Source organism: Schistocerca gregaria, chromosome 4, assembly GCF_023897955.1.
Source record: "Schistocerca gregaria isolate iqSchGreg1 chromosome 4, iqSchGreg1.2, whole genome shotgun sequence".
NCBI lineage: Eukaryota > Metazoa > Arthropoda > Insecta > Orthoptera > Acrididae > Schistocerca > Schistocerca gregaria.
The window spans coordinates 520463786-520490899 of NC_064923.1; the positions used below are offsets into that span (position 1 = coordinate 520463786).

At 42.6% G+C, this 27114-nt stretch overlaps 1 protein-coding gene across 4 annotated transcripts in view; it reads left to right on the top strand.

The window, feature by feature from the left end:
• Positions 1 to 27114, top strand: part of LOC126268236 (uncharacterized) — a 284639-nt gene that overhangs the window by 6847 nt on the left and 250678 nt on the right. For all 4 annotated transcript variants that reach the window (XM_049973886.1, XM_049973887.1, XM_049973888.1 and 1 more), the window contains exon 2: positions 19809 to 19872. In XM_049973886.1, coding sequence (XP_049829843.1) covers positions 19809 to 19872 — 64 coding nt within the window. The remainder of the gene's footprint in view (positions 1 to 19808; positions 19873 to 27114) is intronic.

The window sequence follows — 27114 nt, forward strand, 5'->3', positions numbered from 1 at the left end:
AGCGTTATTGGTTCAAAGGCTCTTAGTAGTATAACGGAAGAATCGACACATTTAAAATTTTTCAATCAAAAAAACTTAACTTTTTGATGATGTAAATAAAATAGAAAGAAACTTCCACATGGGAAAAATATATTAAAAACAAAGATTCCAAGACTTACCAAGCGGGAAAGCGCCGGCAGACAGGCACATTAACAAAACACACAAACACACACACAGAATTACTAGCTTTCGCAACCGATGGTAGCTTCTTCAGGAAGGAGAGGGAAAGACGAAAGGATGTGGGTTTTAAGGGAGAGGGTAAGGAGTCATTCCAATCCCGGGAGCGGAAAGACTTCCCTTAGGGGAAAAAAAGGACAGGTGTACACTCGCACACACATACACACACATATCCATCCGCACAGACACAGCTTGTGTCTGTGTATGTTTGTATTTGTTGTTGTCTCTATCAACGTACCAACGCTTTCGTTTGGTAAGTTACAGAATCTTAATTAGTGTCAATATTTTCCAACCATTAGTTATGAAATCGGTGGTTCAGTAGTGTTCACAACTGTTAGCTCCTGCCTTCTTTGAAATTGGAATTATTACATTCTTCTTGATGTCGGAGGATGTTTCCCTTGCATGTCATGCACCAGGTAGAATAGTTTCATCATGTCAGGCTCTCCCAAGGATGTTAGTAATCATTGGGGAATCACATCAACTGGAGGGACCTTGTTTTTTCTTAGATGTTTCAGTGCTCTGTCAAATTCTCCTCACAGTATTTATCTACCACCTCATTGTCATCCAATTTCTCTTCCCTTTTTATAACAATGTCTTGAAGTTCATTGCCCTGTAGAGACGCTGGAAATATTTCTTGCACATTCCGGCGTTTCCTTCTTTTCCCTTGCCATATCATCTCATAGTACTTGTATAGCTGTTTCCCTTTGCTCCAAATACCTCTTTAATTTTCTTATTTCTGTACTTTTTTTTGTTTGGATTTCATTTTATTTGTCTCATAACATACATTGTACACACCAACTGATCATATTGTTCAAGAGAAGTGTCCATTTTTGCCTTATCATATACGAAGGTACATAACTCTCTAACACTATTTTTACCAGCACTGGTTAATGTTGAGACATAATATGACTAAATTGTTTCTCATGATGTACAAGTACTTAGCATCTGAATTTCCCAGACAGTGTTTTATACTTGGTGTTACAAGCCACACTATGATATCAAACACTGTTATAATGATCATTTCGTCATTCATAAATTCCTCAGTTGTGTAGTAGCATTTTTTCCACCGTGAGCTCATGTAGTTTTCCCGTCTGTGGATCTCTCTCCACGCTCAGTACATCTCTACCCTTGAGTTTGCTGTAGACACTCATTTCCATTCACTGGGGGTATGTTCATAGAGTTTTAAGTGATTTGTTGGACTGTAGTTTCAATAGTTAAGGGTTTCCTTTTAACTTGTACTTGTATTACTGTCCATATTTAACTCCCCTGGAAATTGTCTAATCAAATACTGTTCATATTTTACTTTGCTCATTTATTTAATGAAAACTGGTACACAGCCACTGCTTTGATTACAATGTTAAAATGCAGTACCACCACATTCTCTAACTTTAAGTTTCCTCAAACAACTCCATTTTCCTGCATTTATTAATTTCTGTTTATCTTATAATATTACTTAAGTTCCTTATGTATTCTGTATTTACATTGACAACTGTCTCTTCTTTTTTAATTGATTGTGTATCACTCTCCATGTTTCATACCTCTTGATGCAGCCTTGTCTAGTACTAATTTTATCTTATTTTATTAGTTTTGTTTATTAATAGAAACTGTTATGTAGGCATACTATTCCTATTTTGTGCTACAGGTTTTCCTGTCAACTCCATTGTTATTTATGTACTGCTCAGTTTTTACTATTTCATTGCAAAGATGTTACCTACTGTATGTTTCTACTTCAGTCTAGATGTGTTACTTCTCTTCCAATGTTGTCTGCTAACATTTAACTTCTTTGGTGATAATACTCAACAAATGTCTGAATATGGCCTTGTAAGCCGAAAACCAGTTAGTAATAAAAGTAATGTTGTAGAACAAAAGCAAACTGGTGCTTTTCATTTATAATAATTCAATAAGGCAATTCAATAGTGCAGTGGTTATACAGCGATTATTAAAATCCATCATTATATGAAGGATGTTTTTCTCTTCTGTCTGTCCAATGCTTGTCTATTCCTTCAGATTTTTTTTTACTTTCTGTGTCTGAAATGACATCCTGTAGCTCTTTATTGATTTTAGTTTGTAGCCTGGTTTTTGTGTCATGCAGTGTTCCGGTTTTGTCTGTTTTGTTTTACTGTAATTTGGGGTTCTCTTATATGTTGCTTAATTTCTGTAATCAGTTTAATGTTGCTTTTACTATTCCACAATTTTTCTGTTATTCCGTTACCAATTCTATTTTCTACTCCTCTCAATACCTCAATGTTCTATATTTCCTAATGAAAATTTTTGTCTTTACAGGCGTAGTCTAGCTGCGACTACTCCTTCCTCCACTCTTGATGTTTCCATGTTTTAAGTTTATTGTTGGATGTATGATTGTGTTCTCTACAGAGTTCTACAAGACTTTGACCATGCTTGTTTGTGAAGTTATGCTCATGATTACTGCGTAAAAAGACAATAATCTCAAATAAGTGCAGTGTAGTGAGTTCATGCGTGGTGCACACGAAGCTCCGAGCTATTGCCAACCAGTCTTCCTTGCCGGATTGCATTTCCTTCCCCTATGCTCCCTTCTTCCCTTTGCTCAGTGTTCTTACTTATGTCAACCTGTCTATCCACCTGGTTTCTTATATTCCTTCAGTTTTCTTGTTCCCCTTGCCTTTTGTTTTTCACCTTTTTGGTCCACGTCTGGGGTTCCACCTCCGCTTCTAAATTTTATCTCCGTAGTATGAGCCGTTTGGGGAAGAACTCCCTCCCTCACATCTGTGGTGAAAATCCTTCTCCCTCCTCCCCCACCTCCTCTTCTTCCCCCACTGTAGCCCCTCCCCTCTCCCTACCCCACCAGCTCATAGTTACATGCTGTAGCCAGTGCTTGTGGTGAGGCTGTTACTTCCCCATCCAGCTGAGTCCTCTGTTAACACAGGGGTCACACTTCTGACTCCTGGGCTGTTGCCTCCCTGTGCATGCCTAGGAATGGTTGCTTGTTGTTTTGGAGCGTCAAAACTCCTAGCAACGGCTGCTGTGCCAGACGGCCCTTGCTATAAATGGGTGATGCCCATGGGGAGAGTCCCCAATCAGAATTAGTGCTATCAGGGTGGATGTTTTGCATATGGAACACATTAAGCTCCAAAAAACTGGCTGTTTTTCTATGGCCATCTCATTGGTTGGCATTGGATCCTTTAATGCCGTTTCTTATGACCCTGTGGGCTTCCCTTTCCTGACCACATCCTGGGAGGAGTCCAGGGTCCCTGGTTTAGGGTGCAACATTTTCCTTGCTGTCTGGTCTGCACTAGCACTGGTGGGGACAGTTTTACCACCACCAAGCCTCCCCCCCCCCCCCCCCAAAAAAAAAAAAAAAGCCAAGTTTGGTGAAGTGAAATCTCTCAGTAAGATGCAGTCAGGTTCGCCATTGATCAAAACTACTTCTGCCACCCAATCTTTAGTCCTTCACCCTTGTGACCATCTTGGTGACATCCCAGCATCCTACAGTGTTTGAATACACTTCAGGGAGTCATTTTTCATAGGGACTGTATCCTTCAAACTGATGATGAACTCTGGGCCCCACTGGAATGACTGGGTGTTAATTTGAGTATGTTTGGAAAGGTCATAAGGGCAATTGCATCAATATCAATGCCTTTATTCGTGCATTTGAAGGAGATATCCTCCCAGAGAAGGTCAAGGATACGTGTTATCAGTGTGAAGTGATGCTATACGTCCTGTCACCCATGAGAGGTGTTTTGAATTTTTGTGTTTCAGGCTTGTGTTCCTGCTGTTTGGAGGACCTTCTATGTGGTGAATTCAGACACACAGACCCTGAGGGGGGCCCCTTTGTTTCAACATCCTTGTGCGTTATTTGTCGCTCTCTGTGCTCATCAGCTTGCCAGGTATACAGAGAGATAAGTCCCTTGATAGTTAATCATACACTGAAGGTTCGTCAGAAATCTGATTTTCTTCACCCTGTGGTGATGACATCTAACTTTGCCTATGTTACGTCCTTTACCCTCTTCCCTTCTCCTTACCTCAGTTCTCCCCTTCACTCCTCCCCCTCCATTGCAGTTCCTATGCCCTCCCCTCCTGATGCCACTCCTCTTCCTCAGCCGAAAAGTACCCCTCCTTCATCGCCCATAGGTGATGGGTCTCTCTCCCGTAGGAAGCGGAGATAAGTGTTTAATGTCCCATCAACAAAGTCATTAGAAATGGAGAAGAAGGTTTTATTACAGAAGGATGGAGAAGGAAAGCAGTTGTGGCCATTTGGGTATCCTGGATAATGAGCTTGCCAGTAGTTTGGCTGGTGGTGAGGGAGGGGGAGGAGTGGCCACCTACTGCACCTTCTCTGTGATCCCTGTCAGGACAGATTCTTGACCTGCATCAAGTCCCATTTTGCTCAACACAGGCCAGCTCATGGGAGGGTCTATGCCCCTGTCTGATAAGCTTCTTGCAATCGAGGAGACTCACCATGTGATGTTCCTCCCTTTGCGTTCCCTGATTTGAATCTATCATCCTCTGCTGTCTTTTTGTTGGACATACTAGTCCGACCCATGGTTTTTTACTCCACAATGAGCTGCCCCCACTGTTAAAGTTGTGCCCTGCCCCACCGCTTTCACGGTGATCTACATTTTGTAGTACTGCTCCCTTCTTCTGGCCCTTCATACTAAATACACATTCCCACCCTTCTTGCCCCAGGTGTTAGTGGTCCACCCTCACGTGGTTACATTTGTCTTTGGTTTTTTTTTCGCGAAAGTAGTATGCTCTCCCAGGTTTAAGTGTCGTAATTTCACTCTGGATCTGGAGTTCATCGGTTAGCATTGGCATTGGTTATGGAGGTCTTGGCCTAGTCTATACTCTGGCTAGGTTCTCATCCTCCTCCCCCCTCCTTTTCGCTCCAGTTGTCTGGTCCACGGCTATTGTCCCCATTGTGTCGACAATCATATGGTGTGGGTATAGGGAAGGTTCGACGGAGGTCCTGATGCCCCAGTGCAAGTATCGGTTCTGGGGCGCCCCTGCCCTCGCCATCCCTCCCTTCCCCCTCCTCCCCATCCCCTCTTCTGTTCTTTATTCTTCCTGCTGCCTGGACGTTCCTTTAACCTCTCGGTTTGCCTGTTTCTCTCTTTCCCATAACAGTACTGTGCTGTTTGTGTAATTCTTCCCCTGGTTTCTGCCCCCTTAGATCATATCACTGATAACCTCGCTGTTTGGTTCCATCTGCCAGCCAACCACTTTTTGCACGAGATATTTTTAAAACTAGAGTAATCTAGTTTAGTTTACTTTTGACTTTTCAATGCCAGATGATAAGTAGGAATGATTCATTGAATACCTCTAGAGAACTTCTTAGAAATTTATCAGATTTCTGAGTGCTTGACATACTGTTGTCTGTGTGCATCTGTCTTTATCGTTGAACAGTTCCCAATTATGTTTAAAAAGAAGTTTCGTTTCTTAAGTCCTTTGTTAACATTTGATTTATTTATTGCTGGGAGCTGAATAAACAGTCCACAATGTTCAGCAGGGTGGCGATTGTACTTGAACTGGAATTCTCAAGGAATTAAATTATACCAGGAAAAATTGAGGAATTTCATAATATCCTAGGGAACCATTTGTTTATAACCTAGCGTTGAAATTGACTTTTAAAATACTTAATACTTAAAAGTGTGTTAATTTTTTGGATATTGTTCCATGATCGTCAATGTTTAAAAGCTGGAGTGAAACTTCTGCTTAAGGCTGACATAGAGCTCACCTTAGAGGCAAGAAAAGTCATCCATTATAACCGCATGTTGCCTCGCCCCCCTCTCGTCCTCCGCACCCCACCCCTACTAACAATTAATTTCCTTTAGTTTATCAGGATATTCTTGAGACCATCTTCCTCCTCTCACCTGGAATTTGCAGGGAACTTTTTCTTTTTTTCCAAGTTTGATAGCCACACTGGCTTCTTTGTTAATTTTATTGAGAAGACACAGGAGCTTTACAAGAAGCTTTTAGATATTGTACTACCTGGAATTCTGTAAAATGATATGACTACTGTGTTCTTTTCTTTTAATTCAACTCTGTAGCTTTCAGAAGAGCACTTCTCATTTAAGTGAAAAGAATGTGTCTTATTTGTATGTGTAAAGTAGGTATCGAGAAGTGCACACTAGCCTGCATGGGATCTCTCTTTCTGCAAAAACTACTTGCCACATTGAAGTGTTCCAGTCTATTTAAATTTTGTAAAAAATCACTAGTTAACCATTGTTTATTTAAGCAGACAACTTTGATATTTTCAGTAAGGATTATTTGCAGTTCATCAATTTTGTTACTATCTGCCTTCAAGCCATTTATATTCCAATGCATTAAGTAACTTTTGTCTATCTGTGTAAGCATAACTTCTCTTAGATTTTGCATCTCAGAGTTTTCTTCATACCAGTTTTTATAGAAAACACTTCAGTTGGCATAGTGGTGAAATTCTTCCCTTATTAAGGTGACAAGTGGTTCATAGTGCTTCTGCCATTGGTGATGCTGCATTTTCCATAGTTGGTGTTGCTTCTTCTGATGTTGTTGTTGCTTCTTCCCTTGTTACTTGTGTTCCTCATTATAATGATTCTGGGGATGTTGATGTTGCTGCTGCAGCTGGTGATGATGACTCTCTTAATGTGTCTTATGGTGGTTGTGGTTCTGCTGTTGGCTGGGATGATAAAGACAGTGTATATCTTTCCCTTATTTATAGATGCTTTCACAGCCTTGCACATTCTCTCCAGCCATTCCAGCTTAGCTTTATACATCTTTGCTCCAGCTTTATATTTTCTCATTTCATAATTTAAATTCCGTGTCTCATGTTATCCAAAGAATTCTGCCCTCACTATTTGAAGAGTGGAAATGGTAAACATTCTTAGTGCCATTTTGTCAAAAAACACACATTTTCAGTTCTAAAGATATGATTCAGACATTGGTTACTATAAGATACATGGTATTTGTGCCAAGTAGTGCTTCCCTTAGGAGCTGCAAATGCCATTCCAATTCACACAACTGACTTATTTGATTTTAAAGAAAACTTTGTCATCAGTGCCATATTATCCAAATGTCTCTTAGTCATCTCAAATAGCTATTAAAAATTCTTACTCTGAAGCAGAAGAATGGGAAAATGTCAGTTTAATCAAACAAGGAAAGACCATGGCAGAGGTATGCCATGACATACTTGATCCGAAAGACCAGCCACATTAATCAGTTGCAAAACAGAATAACCTTTTGATGATGTTGACATTTCTTCCTCAACAGCTGAGGGAATTTTACAGTAAACTTTGCAACATCTGAGACCAAGATTGGGACTGAGCGAGGTAGGTCTGTGGTTAGCACACTAGATTCGCATTTGGGAGGACAGTGGTTCAGACATATGCCTGCCATTGAGATTTAGGTTTTCCATTATTACCCTAAACCACTCCTGGAAAATGCAAGGGTAGTTACTTTGAAAAAGGCATAGCCAATCTCCAGCCCCATCATTTCATCATCTGAGTTTGTGTTCCGTCTCTAAGGGTTGTTAAAATCTAATCTTCCTTCCTTTTCCCAAGAGTAGAGTTGTGTAAGAAACATGTTATTACTGAGATAGGTGGTACAGTGGTTAGCACACTTAACTCTCATTCGGGAGGATGACTGGCGTGATTCAGGTTTTCTGTGATTTCCTTAAATCACTGCAGGCAAATGCTGTTATAGTTCCTTCGAAAAAGACATGGCCGATTTCCTTCCCCAATCCGCTGTTTGGACCCTGCCCCAAATCAACCAACCAAAAAAAAATTTCATAAATTTAATTTAGTTATTCTCTTGTACAAAAATGTTAAAGAAATGATAATGGTTGTTTCTGATTACAGCTCTACTAGCTAAAATATTTCTGAACTTGTATTATCACAAGTGCCAATGGCCTTATCACAGTGGTAACACCAGTTCCCATCAGATCACTGAAGTTATGTGCTGTTAGGCTTGCCTAGCATGTCAATGGGTGATTGTTCACGTCTGACAAACACTGTTGCCAAGTGGGGTGCACTCAGCTCTCATGAGGCCAGTTAAGACTCTATTTTACTAAGAAGTGGCAGCTCCGGACTTTAAAACTGACAACGCCCAGGAGAGCGGTGTGTTGACCATAAGCCCCTACATATTCGCATCAAATGAGGCCTCTTCTCTGAGGATGACACAGTGGTTTGTCAGTACTGTTGGGCCTTCCAAGGCCTTTTCAGTCATAATTTAGTTTTAATTTGCTGTTACAAATAAAATATGCTGCCTCTGTATTACCCTTTACCCTTGCAACAAAAACTTTTTTATTGACATGTAGAATGTTCTTAATACATTATTCAATTTCTAATATCTCTCTCTCTCTCTCTCTCTCTCTCTCTCTCTCTCTCTCTCTCTCTCTCTCTCACACACACACACACACACACACACACACACACACACACACACACACTATGTGTATTTTTGTGCCCACCTCATCACTGAACTTGGACACACACTCGCTTTCTGTCTGTCATGTTCCAGCAGCTGCTGCTCTCTTGTGAGCAGTCTGTGAACCACATAGTAAAATATACTGTCTGGTGTTGTCTCTCTGTGGGAAGCCATTACTCATTGACTTTATTGCTATAACAGTCACAACGTGGGTTTTGTTTATGAGTATTTTGTGTGGTTTCCTTCTTTTGGAAACATTAGACATTCTTTCAGTGGAATTTTCAGCAATTTCATTCAGTCCATATTTGTGTTATGTATCAGCTAAGATTAATGTACACATTTGTGTACAGCAGGTGCTTAATGGTGTTAAATAGGAAAAATAACCTAAACTGCGACTCAGCTATATTTGCATGGCTATGGTAGTTATGTGTGGTAATTTTTCAATTAATTTCAGTACCAGCAGCAAGGAGGAGAATAAGTGGCCTATACATATGATTTTATTTTATATTGCTGGCTTTTGACTTACAAATATGGATAAGGAATATCTTTCTGTGGAGAAAGATTGAGACTTGATTATGGGCATAATTGAAAATGGTGGTGTTTGAGTGGAGATGAGGATGACAGTGTACCACTTACTGAAAGGCAAGCTCCACAAATAGTAATACGTGTTGAAGCAAATAAAGTGGGCACGAATGATGTGTGTAGAGCCATCATATCTAAAGATGAAGATGATGGAGAGGTGGTGGATGTTGAAATGAACTTTTTATGCAATGAAAACAACCCAGAATTGAATAACCTGTGTGACAACGTAATGGTGACACCTAAAGAATCCATAAAATGGAAACGAAAGCCTCTAAGTACCATTGCAGAAACATACAAATCTCCAAATTATGAAGAATCTCTCTTGTGTTCTCCAGTGCAATACTACAAAAGATATATACCAAATGATTTGTTCGCTAGCATGGCACCACACACTAATATTTATGCATTACAACAAGGCAAATCCTCATTCATGCAGATAACTCCTCAAGCCCTAGAGATGCTATTTGGTTTGCGTATATTGACTGGTACCTTGAAATTTCCCAGATTATGAATGTATTGGGATATAAGCCTGAAGGTAAATGTGTTTGGGAAAACATGTCACGAGACAGATTTTTAGAATTATGAACAAATTTACACATGGTGAACAATCTGGAAAAGCCGCCTGAAAATAAAGATAAATCAGACCAATTTACTCAGCCATTTGAAAACACTGCAGTGAACTTCCTATAGAAGAGAATGTTTGTGTCTGTGAAGAAATTATTCCTTTCACTGGGAAGTTTTCTGCAAAGCAGTATGTCAAGCAGAAACCAACTCCATGGGGAATCAAAGTCTTCATGTGAAAAGAGTGGAATAGTGCATGAGTTCCTTTTGTATCAAGGTGCTACAGCTGAACTAAATACTGCATACTGTAAAAAATTTGGATTAGATCCTGCTGTTGGTTTAGAATTTTCTGTTCCACTCTCAAAAGGTAAAGGTCATAAATTATACTTTGACAGCTTCTTTTCACCTTGTCATCTGTTTCAAGTTCTGAAATTTCAAGGCATCAGTGCAGCAGGTACTGTCCATCAAAACAGATTTGGAAAGAACTTGCCTTTTTTATGATAAAACAATAATGAAACAAACCAGAGGTTACTGAGAAGAAATCGCTAGTGCTAATGACATTACCATGTGTAAGTGGTTAGACTATAGGCCAGTTGTATTGTGTTCAAACTTTGTTGGTGAAGGCTCAATGGATGAAGTTGAGTGTTGGGTCAAAAGACACCATAAATATGTGAAAGTAGAAAGACCTGAAATATTGAGAAGATATACTTTTGCAATGGATGGTGTGGAACTATTTGATCAATTGATAAGCTATTACAGAGTTTCCATCAGGTCTCGAAAATGGCCTTTCTCTATGATTTTTCATGCTGTTGACTTTGCCAGTGTGCAAAGTTGGTTGGCATACAGATGAGATGCAGACAACCTGTCTATCCCAAAGAAGAAGCAAATTGACCTTCTTTCCTTTTGTACCAGGATAGCTGATGGATTGATACTGAGCCAGAAGAAAGTGATTGAAAAGAAGAGGGGGGTGTCTGTCTGATGAAGGGCTGGCTTCAGACATGAGAGTCATACCAAGAAAAAGAGGAGAATTATGACCCGCTACAGAGACACAGTTTGAGTCCATTGACCGCTTGCCTTTGCGTGATGTAGGAGCTCCAAGTTGCTGCAAATTTCCAAAATGTACAGGGCGTTCTAGAATTCAGTGCAGGAAATGTAAAGTACATTTATGTCTCCAAAAGGACAGGATTTTTTTTTTTTTTTCATATGAAACCTTAAAATCAGTGTTTTGACCATTGTCGTTTAAATAAGAACTGTAATTTGGAATTATTTTTATTGTTTCTTCTGTTTTAAAGTGAAATAAAGAGTGGCATATTTGATCCATAGTGTTAACCTCCATAATGCATGACATGAAGCTCGAGACCTGATGAACACAATTGTGTACATTAAATACCTAGAAAACTAGAGAGCATATGAAATTTTTTCTTAGAAAAATGTTTTCAGGAGACTCACCTGAATGTAAAAATGATGTCAGATATTTTTTTAATAAGTAAATAAAAAAATCAGGTCTGAAAGGGATATAATTCTTCCACATAATCCCTCCAAACTTCCTTCTCCTTTTTCTGCATATATTGTCTTCTTCCCATGGTCATTTAACATTTCTTGTTTGCATTATCATGGTGCAGATACCATGAATTGCTTTGCCACAGATTTGGGCAAGTGTTTTAAAAATGCTTCATGCAAGTGGCATTGGTCTTGTAATATCGTTTAACCATATGGGAAGGACTCAGGAGACCTGTGCCATAAAAATTGAAAAGCACTGTGAGCAAAACTTAACAAATTGCATTTGACCACACTTTTCAAGCTTTTTTTTTGGTCTCCCTTGCAGCTCCCGGGGTTAGAATAGGTCCGAGGTATTCCTGCCTGTCGTAAGAGGCGACTAACAGGAGTCTCACACTTTTCGGCCCTATGAGTTCAGGTCCCATTCTATGGTTTGACCTACCACTTTCAAAATTCTACAGAAGTGTGGGCCATATGGGGAAGGACGCCTTACACGGTGCATGAGTGCCCTTAGATTCGATCTCTTGAATCTCTTGTCAAGGCTTTGCATCTCCATCTGCAATTCAATTATTTGGGAAGGACACTTTCCGGGGTATGTCATCTTCTTCCATTGTCTCCTGTCCTCTTTTGCCCCCATGACAATATTGGATGTCTCTGCAACCAATGTCCAGCACGGTAGCCAGTCCGTTATGGTGGGGCCGTCATGCATCCATTTGGTGGTAGCCCCCTGACAACACAGGGATTGCATTGCTTATTCCTGAGCTGTAAACTCCCCACGTATGCCATGGAGTAGATGCCTGCCTTCCTGGGACATCAGGACTTCTGGCAATGGCCGTCATGCAAGTTGGCCTTTGCTGTGGCTGGGTGTCGCCCATGGGCAGAGCCCCTGATTGGAGTGGGTGGCATCAGGGTGGATGACCCGCAATGAAGCAGACTAATTTGTCTCTTGCTGGTGACCATACGGTACCAGCAGTCTCCAAGAAGGGCCACACAGAGTACAATGCTGACAGGTATGGCAGTAAATTGTTTCCGTCCCTTGCTACGCCATGGGAGGAACATAGAGCTACAGAACAGAAAGAGCTAAATCTGCCTTGGTTTTTAGTCTGTAGCAGAACTGATGGGGGGACTTTTTCTACCAATGAAGCCTCATTTTTTTGTTGAACATCTTGAGGATAAGTTTGGAGAAGTGACAGTGCTGTCCAAGATGTGAAATGACGCAGTCTTGATTCAGACAACATCCCCAGCCCAGTCCCGAGTGTTACTCGCCTTTGACAATCTGGGTGATATTCCTTTTTCCGTCACTCCCCATAAAAGCCTCAACATGGTCCAGGGGATTATTTTCCATCGTGACCTCCTCTTGCAGTCTGACAACGAGCTCTGCGCCAATTTAGAATGGCGATCTGTTCATCTCATCTGGTGCGTTTACGGGGGACCCAAAACGACAGGGTTGTCTTCATCTTGGCCTTTGAGAGTGATTCATTGCCTGAAAAGGTCAAGGTGATGGTTTACCACTGTGATGTTAAACCATAAGTCCCTCCCCTTATGCACTGCTTTGGTGCTGGAAGTTCGGGCACATGTCTTCCCACTGTACTTCCAGTGCCACATGTCGATAATGCAGACATCCACTGCACCCAGATACTCCATGTGTGCTACCTCCCACTTGCATCAGCTGTGGAGAGCACCACTCCCCCTGCTCACCAGACTGCCCAGTACTCCAAAAGGAATGGAAAATTATGGAGTACAAGACCATGGTCTCGTTGACTTACACATTCGAAAGATGACACCCCATTCGGTTGACATCGGCATATGCTGCAGCTACATCACCGTTGCTGTCCCAAGTTCCAGTGGTTCCTCACTGTGTGCCATGAACAGTGGGCCCTCCGGGCCTCCAGAATGCAACTGCCCTCCTGGTCGTAGAGGGCAAGTCTTCCTCCGTTGCTCCCAAAGCATCTACTTCGGGAGCTAGGTCCCCCCAAATGGAGGGGACATCGGTTCCCTCCCCCTTGCCCGAGAAGCAACAGCCTCCTGCAGCTCCTCTCGTGTGGAAGGGTTTCCTTGTGGCCCTCTCTTCCAAGGTCTCCACTAATGCCGCGGTGGACACTCGCCCGTGGCTCAAGGAGCCAAAAGCTGCTGGATGAAGGACTTCATGGTTTTCCTCCGTTCCTGAAGCTGCTTTGGAGAAATCTTCCCAGGAAGCCCCTAAAGAGAAGAGGACGCTCTTTGGCACCAACACCAGCACTCCCTATCAATCTGCATCTGAGGATGCAGTGGAGATCTTAGCATCCGCTGCAGACCAGGATCTCTCTGATGCCTCATCTACCTTAGAAATGGCTACAAATACTCAGTCGGAGGCAGCAGGAGACCCTGAGGCATAACCAGCCTCCTTACGCACTTCATGCTTTCCCAGCCTCGCACTGACATCATCCTCCAGTGGAATTGTGGCGGTTTTTTCCACCACCTGGCTGAGCTATGGCAACTGTTAAGCTTTACACCTGCTATCTGCATTGCCCTCCAGGAAACCTGGTTCCTGGCAATGCAGACCCCTGCCCTTCGTGGCTATTAGGGATATTACAGAAACTGTAGCAACTATAATAGAGTATCAGGTGGAGTTTGCGTCTATGTCCTGAACTCAGTTTGCAGTGTACCTATGCTCCTTCAATCCTCTCTTGAAGCTGTGGCTGTCAGGATAATGACAACTCAGGAAATAACTGTCTGCAACATATCTCTTCCTCCAGGTGGTGCAGTACCCCTTAACACATTGGCTGCAATGATTGATCTACGCCCTAAACCTTTCCTAATTTTGGGAGATATTAATGCTCATAACCCCTTGTGGGGTGGCACAGTTCTTACTGGCCGAGGCAGACAGGTCGAAAATTTACTGTCACAGCTCGACCTCTGCCTCTTAAATACTGGGGCCAGCACACATTTCAGTGTGGCACATGGGACATATTCAGCCAGTGATCTCTCGGTTTGCAGTCCTGGCCTTCTCCCATCTATCCACTGGAGATCACATGACTACCTGTGTGGTAGTGACCACTTTCCCATCTTCCTGTCACTGCCCCAATATCAGGCCCACGTATGCCTGCCCAGATGATCTTTAAACAAGGCGAACTGAGAAACTTTCACCTGTGCTGTACCCGTTGAATCTCTCCCACATGGTAACATCGACAAGGTGGTTGAGCATGTAACTAGAACGATCGTTTCTGCAGCGGAAAACACAATTCCTCATTCTTTAGGGTGCCCGGAGCGAAAGACAGTCCCTTGGTGGTCACCAGAAATTGCTGAAATGCTGAGGCAATGAAGGAACGTCGGCGAGCTCTACAGTGCCATAAGTGGCAACCTTCCCTGGAGCACCTCATAGCGTTTAAATGGCTCCGTGCCCGCGTTCGCCAGCTTATCAAAAGGCGGAAACAGGAGTGTTGGGAGAGGTACCTGTCAACCATTGGGTGCCATGTGTCACCTTCCCAAGTCTGGGCAAAGATCAAATGCGTTTTTGGGTACCAGACCCCAACAGGTGTTCCTGGTGTTAACATAAATGTCATGTTAGCTGCCGACACAAACGCGATTGCCAAGCACTTTGCTGAGCACTATGCTCGCACCTCTGTGTTGGAGAATTACCCCCCGCCCCCAGCCTTTCCCATTCAAACAGCAGCTGGAAGGGAAAGTCCTCTCGTTCACTACATGCCACAGCGAATCCTATAATGCCACATTTACTCCCCCAGCCTTTCCCACTCTCAAACAGCAGTTGTAAGGGAAAGTCCTCTTGTTCACTAAATGCCACAGCAAATCCTATAACGCCACATTTACAGAATGGGAGCTCGTTAGTGCCCTTGCACATTGCCCCAACACAGCTCCTGGGCCAGATTGGATCCACAGTCAGATGATTAAACATCTATTGTCCGACTACAAGCGAAATCTCCTCGTGATCTTCAACCGGATCTGGTCCGATGGCAACTTTCCATCGCACTGGTTAGAGTGTACCATCATACCAGTGCTCAGATCCGGCAAAAATCCGCTTGATGGTGATAGCTATCAGCCCATCAGTCTCACCAATGTTCTTTGTAAGCTGCTGTAACATGTGGTGTGTTGTCGGTTGGACTGGGTCCTAGAGTCAAGTTGACTACTGGCTCCGTGCCAGGGTGGCTTCCACCTGGATCACTCTGCCACTGATAATCTTGGATCCCTCGAGTCTGCCATCCCTACAGCCTTCTCCAGATGCCAACACCTTGTTGCCATCTTTCTTGATTTATGAAAAGCATATGACACCTCCTTGCAACATCATATACTTGCCACATTATACGAGTGCGGATATCCTTGCCACATAATACAAGTGCGGTCTCTGAGGTCCGCTCCTGATTTTTATCTACAATTTCCTGTCACTTCGTGTCATTGGTGCCTTCCATAGTCCCCCCCTCCCCAATATCCAGGAACATGGGTTCCTGTAGGGCTCTGTAATGAGTGTATCTTAATTTTTAGTGGCCATTAACGGTCTAGCAGCAGCTGTAGGGCCATCAGTCTCACCCTCTTTGTATGTAGTTGACTTCTGCATTTTGTACTGCTCCACCAATACTGGTGTTATTGAGCAGCACCTACAGGGAGCCATCTACAAGGCGCAGTCATGGGCTCTGCCCCATGGCTTTCAGTTTTCAGCTGCAAAGTCATATGTTATGCAGTTTTGTTGGCATTGTACTGTTCATCCGTAACCAGAACTTTACCTTAATGACGATCCACTCACTGTAGTGGAGACGTATTGATTTGTAGGACTGCTTTTCGATGTCCGATTGACTTGGCTTCCTCACCTTCATCAGCTTAAGCGGAATTGCTGTTAGCATCTCAATACCTTCCGCTGCGTGAGCAACACCAACTGAGGTGCAGCTGCTGCAGCTATACACAGCCCTTGTTCAATCCCGCCTTGGCTGTGGGAGTCTGGTTTATGGTTCGGCGGTGCCATCAGAGTTGCATTTACTCGATCCAGTTCACCACTGTGGTGTTCGACTATCGACGTGAATTCTTAGGACAAGTCTGGTGACCAGCGTCCTTGTGGAGGCTGGAATTCCTCCATTGTATTTCAGGTGTGCACAACTGCACGCAAGTTACGTTGCACATGTTCGTAGTTCTCCTGCGTATCTGAATTACCTTCTCCTTTTCCCAACCACAGCAGTTCATGTCCGCTTCGGCGGCCCAGGTCAGAGCTTCCAATTGCAGTTCACGTCTGATTTCTTCTGTCTGAACTGGAGTACTTGCCTTTACCGCATATACTTGAGGTCCAGTCGCATACACCTCCATGGTGTACACTAGGCTGCGGCTTCGCCTGGACCTTCCACATGGCCCAAAGGACTCAGTTCACCCTGCAGCTCTCCGCTGTCTCTTCCTCTCAATTCTTGACATGTACCAAGGCCATGAAGTGTTTTACACCGACGGCTTGATGGGTGATGGTCACGTTGGCTTAGTGTATGTCCATGGAGGACATACTGAACAGCATTCCTTGCTCGATGGCTGCAGTGTTTTCATTGCAGAACTGGTGGCTATATCTCGTGCTCTTGAGCACATCTCTTCATGCCCTGGGGAGTTGTTTCTTCTGTGTACTGACTCCTTGAGCAGCCTACAAGCTATTGACCAGAGCTACCTTCGTCATCCTTTGGTAGCGGCCATACAGGAGTCCATCTATGCCCTGGAATGGTCCGGTCGTTCAGTGGTGTTTGTGTGGACCCCAGGACACGTCAGAATCCCAGCCAACAAACTTGCTGATAGGCTGGCCGAACAGGCTACTGGAAACCACTTATGTAGATCAGCATTCCAATAACTGACCTGCGTTTGTTTTTACATCAGCAGGATTTCGGCTTTGGGAGATGGAATGGCATAGTCTCAGTACGCACAACAAACTGTGTGCCATTAAGGAGACTACGAATGTGTGGCAGTCCTCCATGCGGGCCTCTTGAAGGGACTCTGGTTCTCTGCCGGCTCCACATTGGCCACACTTGGGCGGCCCACAGCTACCTCCAGCGTCGTGAGACCGGCCTTGGTGTCGATGCGGTGCCCGGTTGACAGTGGCCCATATTCTGGTGCACTGTCCCGCTTTTTCCTGCCCTGTGACAAAATCTTCAGTTACTGGACTTGTTGCCGCTAATTTTATATGATAACGCCTCATCGGCTGATTTAGTTTCACATTTTGTTTGTGAAGATGGGTTTTATCATTTTATCTAAATTTTAGTGCATCTGCTATGTCCCTCTGTGTCCTCCACCCTAGTGCTTTTAGGGTGGAGGTTTAATATGTTACAGAGTAGCTGGCTTCTCCTTTTCATTCTCATCGTCAGCCACCCATGGTAATCTGTTTCATCGTTTTAATCTCTTCTACCTGTTTCTTGCCTTTCTCTCAATTTTTATCTCTTGTTTTTTTCCATTGTGTTTGTTGCCTTTCCATTGTTCTTGTAGTTTTTTTTTCCTTTCTCGCTGTTTTGTGTTGTAAGTCTTGCTTGTTTTATTCTCACCTTTGTGGCTTGTTTTATTCGGAACAAGCGACTGATGACCTAGCTGTTTGGTTCCTTCCTTCCTCTTTTTAAACCAACTAACATTTTGTGGGCTTGATGATCCAGAATCCTTCCCCTGAGACAATTGAGACATAGCTTCAAATTCATATTCTTAACACCATGTTCCATCACCTGCTACAAAAAGTTTAAGGATTTCAGCATTATCTGTGAATTGTATATAGTAACTACTGAGCAGCTTGCATTCATTGCTGTTTTTGCTCAAAATTAACAATTTGGGAACAGATTTTGCTGTCACACACACACACACACACACACACACACACACACACACACACACACAGATATATATATATAGAAACTTCCACATGGGAAAAATATATTAAAAACAAAGATTCCAAGACTTACCAAGTGGGAAAGTGCCAGTATATAGGCACAATGAATAAAACACACAAACACACACACAGAATTTCGAGCTTTCGCAACCGGCAGCTGCTTCGTCAGGAAAGAGAGAAGGAAAAGGAAAGATGAAAGGATGTGGGTTTTAAGGGAGAGGGCAAGGAGTCATTCCAATCCCGGGAGCGGAAAGACTTACCTTAGGGGGAAAAAAGGATAGGTATATAATCGCGCGCGCGCACACACACACACACACACACACACACACACACACACGTATGTATGGATGGATATGTGTGTGTGTGCGCGAGTATATACCTATCCTTTTTTTCCCCCTAAGGTAAGTCTTTCCGCTCCCGGGATTGGAATGACTCCTTACCCTCTCTCTTAAAACCCACATCCTTTCATCTTTCCTTTTCCTTCCCTCTTTCCTGACGAAGCAGCCGCCGGTTGCAAAAGCTTGAAATTCTGTGTGTGTGTTTTATTCATTGTGCCTATCTACCGGCGCTTTCCCGCCGACGGTTGCTTCTTCAAGGAAGAGGGAAGGATTGGGAAAGACGAAAGGATGTGGGTTTTAAGGGAGAGGGTAAGGAGTCATTCCAATCCCGGGAGCGGAAAAACTTACCTTAGGGGGAAAAAAGGACAGGTGTACATTCGCGCACACACACACATATCCAGCCGCGCATACACAGACACAAGCAGACCTGTGTATGTGCGGATGGATATGTGTGTGTGTGTGTGTGTGTGTGTGTGTGTGCGAGTGTAACTTCCCTGCGATCATTATTACGCTGCAAGGTTTTTCAGCTCTGGGAGATGGAATGGCATAATCTCGGTATGCTCAATAAACTGCATGCCATTAAGAAGACTACGTATGTGTGGAAGTCCTCCATGTGGGCCTCTCACAGAGACTGTGGTTCTCTGCCGGCTTTGCATCGGCCATACGTGGCTAACACATGGCTACCTCCTCCGTCGCGAGGACCCACCCAGGTGTCACTGTGGCTCATGTATGACTGTCTTCCACATCTTGTCGGACTGCCCACTTTTAGCCCCTCTGCAGCGGACTTTGAAACGTCCCAGCATCCTACCTTCGGAGTTGGGCGACAATGCCTCAACAGCAGATTTAGTTTTACGTTTTATTCTTGAGGAAGGTTTTCATGCCTCAGGCATGAATGTTTGTGATGTCCTTAGGTTAGTTAGGTTTAAGTAGTTCTAAGTTCTAGGGGACTAATGACCACAGCAGTTGAGTCCCATAGTGCTCAGAGCCATTTTTCTATTGCCAATATATGCATTCTGTGTTTATTTTTATCATTTTGACAGGTGAAGAGATGCTAAATCGATATGCTTAACAAAGAGTGTGAGGTTTTGTAAATTCTCTTTTGTGATAACAAAGACTCTTTGTCACTAAAGTGTTATACGCCAGTTTGTATGCTATGTGCTCTTCATGTTGTATTAAAATCACTGGTAATAACAGCTTTGAAGTAAACGTTTTGCTATAGTGAGGTTTACTATGAAAAATGTATCCATCAATGAGAATAACACTTACTAATACACTACTAGAAAGAATTTTGGTTTATGTCGTATCACTGACTGAACAGCCATTTAGTACTAAAATGCATGAAATACACTTGACACAATCTACATCATAGCATTATCAGTGGAATGTATAAAATAAAAGCTCTTTTCCATTTTTTACAGTGCTTCTGATACGTCACCTTCAAGTTGCAATCGGGAAAGTGGTAAAGAGAAACGGAGGACATCAGTAAGTACTAGTTTTTAAATAACTTTATTTGGGGAAACAATGGCAAAAATTTTTAAACGAAGGGGAGCCATTTGATTAATTTGGTCTCCCTAAGTGAATTGAATATAAACCCTGCATAAAGAAATAGGAAATTTAAGGTTAAGTTCAAGATATTCTAAATTCAAGATGGATTATATTCTGGCCAACCACAAATAGACGGTAATAGAATGTATAGAGGATATAATGTCTGTTCAGACCATTTCGATTCAGGCAGAAATGGTAGAAAAAGTCCACTTCACCAGTGTCTCATGATAGAATTAATGACGATCCTCCATCTGTGTTGAGTAAACCATTTTTTAATTCTAAATGAGTGGATCAAAAACGCCCACAGTCTCCGATTTTTAAATTTTAATCATGCAGGCCGATGATGCTCCAGTCATTCACAGACTGCAACAGCTGTCATTCGAGAGTGTTGCACACGTGTGCCACACCCTATTTGATGTGTTGCAAACTTGGGCACTTGGCAATTGTGTGTCAAGAAGCTGTTCTCAGGCATCTTTTACCAACATGGCCCGATGTCACTGCATTGCTCCACACAGTCATGGTAGCTGATCAGGCCATGCCACCATCATCGCAGAAGCTGCTGTCGGCCTGTACCATTTTTGGCCAGACACCAGAACTGCCATGATCAATGGAGACAGTTATTGGTCAGTCGTTCACCTTTACTGTAAAGGGCTCAGTGAAGGCAAGACGTATCTTACTGCCAGAAGACATTTCCTCTCCTCAAAGAATTGTCACTTACAGCTAAGTTCATTAACATTCTTAGTAGCAGAGTTGCCTAATATTGTTCTGATATTGTTTTAGATGTTTTTACAGCATTTGGTTTTGAAAATAGTGGGCCAAGTCAATTTAGTGTACACAACAGTACCCTTTTTTATCTAGATTCTCTTTGCAACACTTACAGAGAAACATTGGAACCATCACTAAATTGTGTAACAACTTTTATTGTGTAGTGTATCTATAAAACCATCAGTGGTGCCAAAATTTAGTAAAGCTTGCCTCTATCGTTTGCTGGTAGAAATGAGGTTCAGTCCGACTCGTGTGGCTTCAGGATAGACGTCATTGCACTGGCATCATCCAGTCAATGGATGACACCTATGGTTGTCATTAAAAAAGCTAATAGGTCTTTATACAAATGTGGTGATTTCTATGTGATTATCAATGCTCAGTCCACAATTGATCTCTATCATATGCAGTCTTGGGCTAGAATAGATCTGCTGTTATTTATTGCTTGTTGTAAGAGGCAAGAGGCTAAAAGAAGTCCTGTACCTAGTCAAGCTTTTACCTTGATATTACATTGATAATATGGCTATTATTATGATGCCTGTCAGGTGTAGCTCCTTTTACAACCTTTCCCTCAACCTGTTTGACTTAATTACTTATAGTCCACTTTCTGGGTTTGATCTCCACTTTTCTAAATTTCCCAGAAGTGTGGGGCATTTGTGAAAGAACATTTTAGTGGTGTGTAATTTATACACCTTGCACTGTGGTCTGTACCTACTACGAAAGTGGATTTATGTTCGCACCTGAAATCCATTATGATAGCCAATCAGCATTTGGGAGGGGGTTGAGGGTTGTTATGTACCCTCACAGATGTAGCCTCCTGGCAATGCAGGGATCACACTGCTGATGCCTGAGCTGTAACCTCCCAATGTATGCTGAGAAGTAGGTGCCTGTCCATTCCTGAGCACTGGAACTCTGGGCAACAACTGCTATGCGAGGTAGCCTTTGTTGTGGTGGCGTAGCACCACAGGGCACAGCATTCTGCTAGAATGAGTACCATCAGGTCGGAAGATCTGCAGTGAAATGGATCAGTCTCACCCACACTGGTGGCCCTGCCAACACAGCCATCTCAGCAGATAAAAAACACAATTTTAATGCAAAGACTTACAACCCCTGATGTTACCTTCTTTGGCCACACCATGGGATGAGGGGCAAGCAAGGAGAAATGGGGGTGGACAGTTCCCCCAGTTCTAGATATGCTCCAGAGCTGATGGAGAATCTTTTGCAACAATGAAGCCATGTAAGGGGAGGCTCTGAGAAGTTGCTGCAAAAGGGAAAATGAGAAATGATATCTATTGATCAAAACTTTGAATGCCCACCAGTCACATGCCCTTCAAGCCTGTTGATGATATAATGGTTACCACCTCTCCTCATAACAAGCCCAACAGGATTCAATTAGTCAGTCTCTGTATGGACCTAATGCTACAAAAACATTAAGAACTGTGTGCCAGCCTAGAGCAGCATGGACTTCATTTTGTTCGTCCCATTCAGAGAGAACCTAAGGATAACAGGTTGGACACTGAAGCTTTCAGCCTAGCCTTGATGGAAGTTTTATATCTGTGAACAAGTTAAGGTCATGCTTTATAAGATTGGTGTCAGACCTTATTCTCCCACTCCTACAAGATGTTTTAGGTGCCCTTAGTTTTATCCACATGTCCTCCCACAAAACGAATGAAACTACTTTTGAGGTGTGTGCAGGACAGGGCATGATGGCAGCCTTCGTGAATACCCCATTACAAGCTTAAACTACCCGGAATGCGAACCCCACCCCACACCCCCTTTGTTCGCTGACATTTTCACTTTTCAAAAGAGAGGAAAACATCCAGAGATATAAAAAAATGACCGCCTGTCTTATCAAGATAGTAAGAGAAATTTTGAATGACTCTACTACTCCAGTCAATGAGATGTCAAACTTTGCAAATATTGTGCCAAAATCCACCCATAATGCGATGGCAAGATCTTTGGACCTAGCCTCAAGTCAGTGCCAATATAGAGGACATCTAGACTCCCAGACCCACAGCACCAGTGGTAACCAGCACTTGAGTGCAGCTAGAGATACCTTGTTTTCCCCTGGTGCATCATCAGGGAAGAGAACACCTGTCAAGGTTTCCTCCTCCCAGGAAAATGGAGACCAGTAGTGTACCACCATCCAGTGGGTGACAGAGTCACAGAAACTGAAACCTGAGAGGACAAGAAGGATAAATCAAAAGTTAAACTAAATTTTACTGCTCTCATTGATCCAAACCCCTATACCCTTCTCCCCAGCTCTGTGGTGAAACACACGGATGCCGATGAAGAATTGCCCATTCAGGTGGATTACGACTCAGCAGCAAAGTAATTTGTAGTTCCTTTTTGCTTTCACTGCTTTCTCTGACACCAATCTGACATTCGTTTGGGGAAACTATAATGGGTACCATATCATCAGCTGGCTTAACTCCATCAATTAATGGCTACTTTACAGCTGGGAAGGGAACTTCAGGAGATGTAGCTCTCAAAAACACAGTTCCTTGCTATGACAAATCCTACTGCGTAAATTGCATTAACTCTGAGAGGGCACCTATTGCATGCTCATAAGGTTCGACACTTTTAGTGTTCAGGTGTCACTGCGTTACAAGCTCTGGTTGTTCTGGCAGTCTTCAATGCCGACAATCTTCTATGAGACAGCTACGCCACACCTAGCAGGGGCCAAGTAATCAAGCAATGAATTTCAGAACTGATAGCATGCCTGGTTAACACTGGAGCTACAACATGTTTCATTATAGCGTATGGAACATACTCGGCAGTAGCCCTAGCATCTCACACTCAATCTATTGATATGTCCATGATGACCTCTGTGACAGCAATCACTTTCCTTTTACTCTCTCTTTCTCAAACCACCACAACAGAACATGCACCACATTGGTTGCTTTGGAAAGCCAACTGGCAAGCTTATGTCACCAGAGCAATTTTTAAAACCAGTCAAGAAAAGGATGATGCAGCAGTGGCATAAGATACTATTTTCATGAAGCAACAATACTCTGTTCTTAAGGCTCTTCCTGCTATAAACCAGTGCCTTGTTGATCTGAAGAAATAGCTGCAGCTGTGAAAGGGAGTTGAAGTGCACTTCATTGACTGAATGGCATCCTACTATGTTAATGTCATTCAAGATACTTTTTGCAAGAGCACAATTTTTAATAAAGAAGAGAAAGTTGGAGTGTTGGGATCAACATATATAGTTTATGAGAGCCAACACCCACTTACTGCAAATATGGCCTACACTCCGCCGCATTTCCAACCACTGAGTATCTGTAGTAGTACCTGTCCTCTCTCTCTCTCTCTCTCTCTCTCTCTCTCTCTCTCTCTCTCTCTCTCTGTGTGTGACAACATCTGTTCTCATCCTGAAGTCATTGCTGTAAGTTTCGTGGCACACTTCACCTAATTGGCTGTATGCAGTGACTACCATCTTAATTTCCTAAGTTGGAATTGTGTGCTGGAGCAAAACTATTTATCCTTCTGTGCACAAGGCCTTGAATCATACAATGTTTCATTTAGAGACTGGGAATCCCACAGTACTTTATCAGAGTGTTGCGACACAGCCTGTGGACCCAAAAGAATACACAGTCAAATGTTTAAATGCTTTAGCAACGAAAACATGAAACACATCCTCAGATTTTTAAGTTGTATTAGGCAGGAAGAGGAGTTTCCTCTCCAGTGGTGGGAGGGTATTGTTGTTCTGGGAAAGATACTTTGATTTTGAATAATTATCAACTGATCTCTCTAATGAATGGCTATGTAAATTATTCAAAAGAATGGTCAACTGACAACTGTGCTGGTGCCTAGAAGTCAGAGGACATGTATTTAAATTTAAAAGTGGCTTTCAGGCATTCCAGTTCAACATAGACCAACCGATTTGCTTGGAATCTAGCATGAGCAATGCTTTTGCACATCACCAATACCTGATTGCTGTGTTCTTTGACTTGTAGAAAGCATTTGATACCACCTGGCTCTATCAGCTTCTGACTACTCTGTACGAGTGGTGATTCCGGGTCTGCTTATACAGAATTTCTGATCCCTCCTATTGTTCCAGGTCTGTATAGGTTCAAACCTCAGAAACCAATACATAAAGGAAATTGAGAGTTCCTCAAGGTCAGTTCTGAGCGTAACCCTTTTCATCATCGCAGTTAGTGTACCCTGACTACCATGGGATGTTAAACCTCACTGTTTCTGCAGGTGAATGACCTTTACGTGTATTACAGCTCAACATCATTGTGCACCACAGAACACTAACTTCAGGAGGCCTTATAGAAAGTACATAACTGGACGCTGAATCTTATGTTTCAATTTTCTCCTGCAAAAACTTGTCTCATGGATTTTTGTAGACTCAAGATTGTGCAGCTGCAATCAGCACTCTGTACTTTACCTTGTTAACCAGTTACTTGAAGTCATCAAAACTTGCAAATTTTTAGGCTTGTTATTTGACAGTAAGTTAACATAGTGACAACATGTATACCAGCTCAAGGCAAATTGTCTGAGGGAAATTAATATACTCAGATTTCTCGACAGCGCCTTAAGGTACATAGACCACACAGTTCTTGTCAATACAATTCTTCTAGGCTGTTGAGCGCATTGTCAGTACATGAAATTGTCTGATGTTTTGGCCACTATTGTAATTGGCCGAAATGTCAGACAATTTTATATATTGACAATGCAGTCAACAGCCCAGAAGAATTTTATTGACAGTGACAATCGCCATGGAAACCTATACTTACACATGGCTCTTCTGTGATTATATTGAGCTTTGATTTTGGTCTATGGACGCGTTGCCTATGGATCGGTAGCACCGTCAGTACTGTGCTTATTAGACCCTGTCCATCACAGTTGTATGCAGGTGGTAACTAGTGACTTCCTTATAAGCAATGTTGACAGCCTTCTTAGTGGAAGCTGGTGTTCCACCCTGATGAGGGCCAGACACCAGCAACTCTTGATGAACTATGCGGTCACAATCTGTCAGGTGCCTGCCTATCCATGTTACTCAATTCTTGTTTTACAGCCAACAACTCACACTGATTACAGCCAAAAATAGGTAGACCAATTGGGACACGATTGGAAGTTCTATGTAAGGACCTCCAGCTATCCCATATTGTCAGTAAACATGAGTTCCTTCTCAGCACACTGTAGTGTGTGCACAGTCCTGTGATTTCGATGGACCTTTTCTGTGGACCTAAGGAAAATGCCGATTCCATCATTCTTGGGTGCTTTTCCCATTCAGTTCTCCACAAGTACCCAAATTTGACATTCATCTTCAAAGATGGATTGAAAATTTGCACGATAGCTTATGCTTATATACACACAAAGAGGCCTGAAAAGTATTCTCTGCTGAGTCCATACAGTATATATACTGCAGAGTTGGGTGGCATATCATGGGCTCTGCAGTCCATTAAATCTCTCACCACAAAGGACTTCCTTGTTTGTTGCGACTTCATGAGCTGCTTACAAGGCATATCTCAGTGAAACTGCAGAAATGTGTTGGTCACTTCCAAAACCTATTAGTTGACCTCCACAGCTGCAGAACCACTGTAACATTCATCTGGATTCTGAGCCATGTGAGTATTCCAGGAATTGAGCTTGCCAACAAATTAGCTAGAGAACCAATCCAAACTCAAAAATACTGGGCACAGACCTATGATTTCAGCTGTTGCAGGAAATTTTGAAAACCTGGGTTATGGAAAGGCAAGCTACCACGAACCTCAACAAGCAGAAGTCAATCAAGAGGTCCACCAAATCATGGCATATTTCTCTCGAGACAATGCCATTTTACAGTGGTGACTACATATCAGGTACACCAGACTCACAAGTTTGTTTTAAGTTAAGAGGACTCCACCAATGCAGATTGATGAGGACTCCTCCAATGCAGATGTGATTGTTATCTCACAATACCCCACACCATAACAGAATGTCCACTGCTGGCTGATCTGACACAAGCAATCAGCCATTTACTTGTGGACGATAGGATAGCAGCTAAAAAAAAGTATGTATTTCTTGAGAGAAAGCGGATTTTATAGTAAAATTTATAACACTTCAATGTTTGGTGTCAGGTGGATGTGTAGGGGGGGTTACTACTACTTGGAATGGCATAGTGGCCTCCAGCTACTTTTTACATCTGCACTGCTATATAATTTTGAATTTTTTATGTATATGTTTTATTTCTCTATCAGTTTAAGCTAACTGACTTTCTAGTCATTATAGTCTTCATTTATCACCCCATTTTAGTATTACTGACTATGATAACCCTTCTTGGAGTATCCTTCAGTGATGACTGCAGCTTTTACCTCACTTGTAACCATTTGACATGAACTACTGTCATGCAGGTTTTCAACCATCGTGATAAGGTCACAAACCCTGAACCTGTCAATTCTCTTCTTGTTGCACTCAGTTTTACAC